General features: G+C 33.6%; 1 protein-coding gene across 1 annotated transcript; it reads left to right on the forward strand.

The window, feature by feature from the left end:
• The first annotated feature begins 273 nt into the window (after positions 1-273).
• On the forward strand, positions 274-1,588 carry LOC145121586 (uncharacterized). Its single transcript, XM_079057306.1, has 4 exons — positions 274-450; positions 591-776; positions 837-1,098; positions 1,173-1,588. Exons 1-4 carry the CDS (start codon positions 274-276, stop codon positions 1,586-1,588), a joined length of 1,041 nt encoding a protein of 346 aa, XP_078913432.1.
• Positions 1,589-2,078: the final 490 nt, after the last annotated feature.

Raw genomic sequence — 2,078 nt, forward strand, 5'->3', positions numbered from 1 at the left:
GGTGACAATAATAAAGGTACGACAATTTATTACTTTCCAAGAAAACAACTTCTCAATGGGTTCTTTTTATATCTAGGGAAGACGAAAATAAAAGTTTGAACTGTTAAAACATACGAAGATTGTCATTCTTGTTTACAAACAAGGACAGTGAGGGCTTGTTCATCTAAATTTCTAGCTAACAACATATTGCAACAAGTTGAAAGTAACCCTAAGATCCCTACACGTGCTTTATAGGAGGACTTAGTACAGAGGCATTCACTTTCAATGTCAAAGATGAAAGTATTCCGGGAAAAAGCTATGGAAAAACAATTTGTTTATGGTGATTATGAAAAGCCGTATGGTATTTTGAGAGAATATGTCATGGAATTGCAGTCAAAGAATCCAGGAACAACTGTGAAGATAGATGTGGAAACTGAACCCAACTTGTGTGAAACAAGGATCTTCAAACGTGTATATATATATATATATATATATATATATATATATATATATATATATATATATATATATATATATGCTTAGGTCCATTGAAGGAGGGATTTAAAAAAGGTTTTAGGGATTTTCTTGGATCTGATGGTACGTTTTTGAAGGGTCCCTTTCCTGGACAGATCCTCATTGCAGTTGGGCTTGATTCGAACAATGGCATTTACCCAGTTGCATATACTATTGTAGAAACTGAAAATATTAACTCTTGGACATGGTTTTTGGAACACTTAGGTGATGGCTTAGATTTGAATTCTTCACCTAACTTCACTTTCATTTCAGATCGGAAAAAGGTACCCTCTAACTTCAACAAACTTTACTTTTTTTAAATTTCATTTACTAACTTATTTTAGTTGTACTCACTGGGAATCTTGGCTGTAATAGAGAAGCTATTTCCGTCAGCTGAGCAAAGGTTCTGTTTAAGACATGTGTATGACAACATGAATGTGAAACACAAAGGAGATGAATTGAGGGAAGTAGTATTGTGTTGTGGAAAAGTATATAGCATACCAAAATTTTATAGGGCTATGGAGAAACTGAAAAAGCTTAACCTAGAAGAACATGAGTGGTTAAGTAAAATTCCTGCAAAACACTGGGCAAGATCCCATTTCTCTGGTAAGTATCATACTCTTTTCACTAGCATATTTCATAACTAATTTCGCTAATTAATTGTTTGGTTTTATACATAGGAAGGGAATTGACTGATAGTTTGACAAATAACTTGTGTGAGGTATTTAACTCCAAGTTAGATGAGGCCAGGGACAAGCCTATAATCACTTGTTTGGAATTTATTATAGAATACCTCACAAAGAGAATAGTAAATGTTCATAAAGTAGTAGTCAAATGCAACGGTTCTCTAAGTACAACTGCAACAACAATATCAGAAAACAATAAGACAGAGGAAAATAAGATGAGGGTTCTATTTAGTACAGCTGATAAATATCAAGTGACTGGTCTATGGATGGAGCGCTATGTTGTGAACTTGAAAGAGAGTAGTTGCACTTGCAGGAAATGGGACATTATAGGTATTCCAAGCCAACATGTTATTGCTGCAATGTATGATAAGATGCAGAATGGGCCAGAATGTGGATATCATGAGGCTTAGGTGAGCAAATGTTACTCTCTTAGTACATGGAATGCTATGTACCAACACCCAATTGACCCAATAAATGGAACAATTTTATTCAAGCACTGCCCATGCATTGATGTGCAATTATATCATTATTAAAAGAATGTTGTGTGGTTGGCTTATGAACATTTCTGATAGAAACTTTTTTTAAAGATAATTTCTATTTTTATTGACCACTCAATATTATTTTATTGGAGAACATATTTGTTTTTAAAGAAAATTACAAATATAACCTAATCTTTCAATTACTTTGTAGAAAATAGCCAAAAAAGACTCAAATTACAAATATAGTCATGAAAATCGCAGATAGATTAAGCCCATCTGCGATTTTAACATTCCATCTGCGAACGTACAAGTCGCTAAAACCCAGTTGTGCTGTAGCGACTTGTATGTTCGCAGATGGACTAGTCCATTTGTGATTTTGCCTTTTTTTAGGTATAAAAACGTAAAATTGTTTCCTTCATTT

Source organism: Lactuca virosa, chromosome 6 (assembly GCF_052849685.1).
Source record: "Lactuca virosa cultivar CGN04683 chromosome 6, Lactuca_virosa_CGN04683_v6, whole genome shotgun sequence".
NCBI classification, from domain to species: domain Eukaryota; kingdom Viridiplantae; phylum Streptophyta; class Magnoliopsida; order Asterales; family Asteraceae; genus Lactuca; species Lactuca virosa.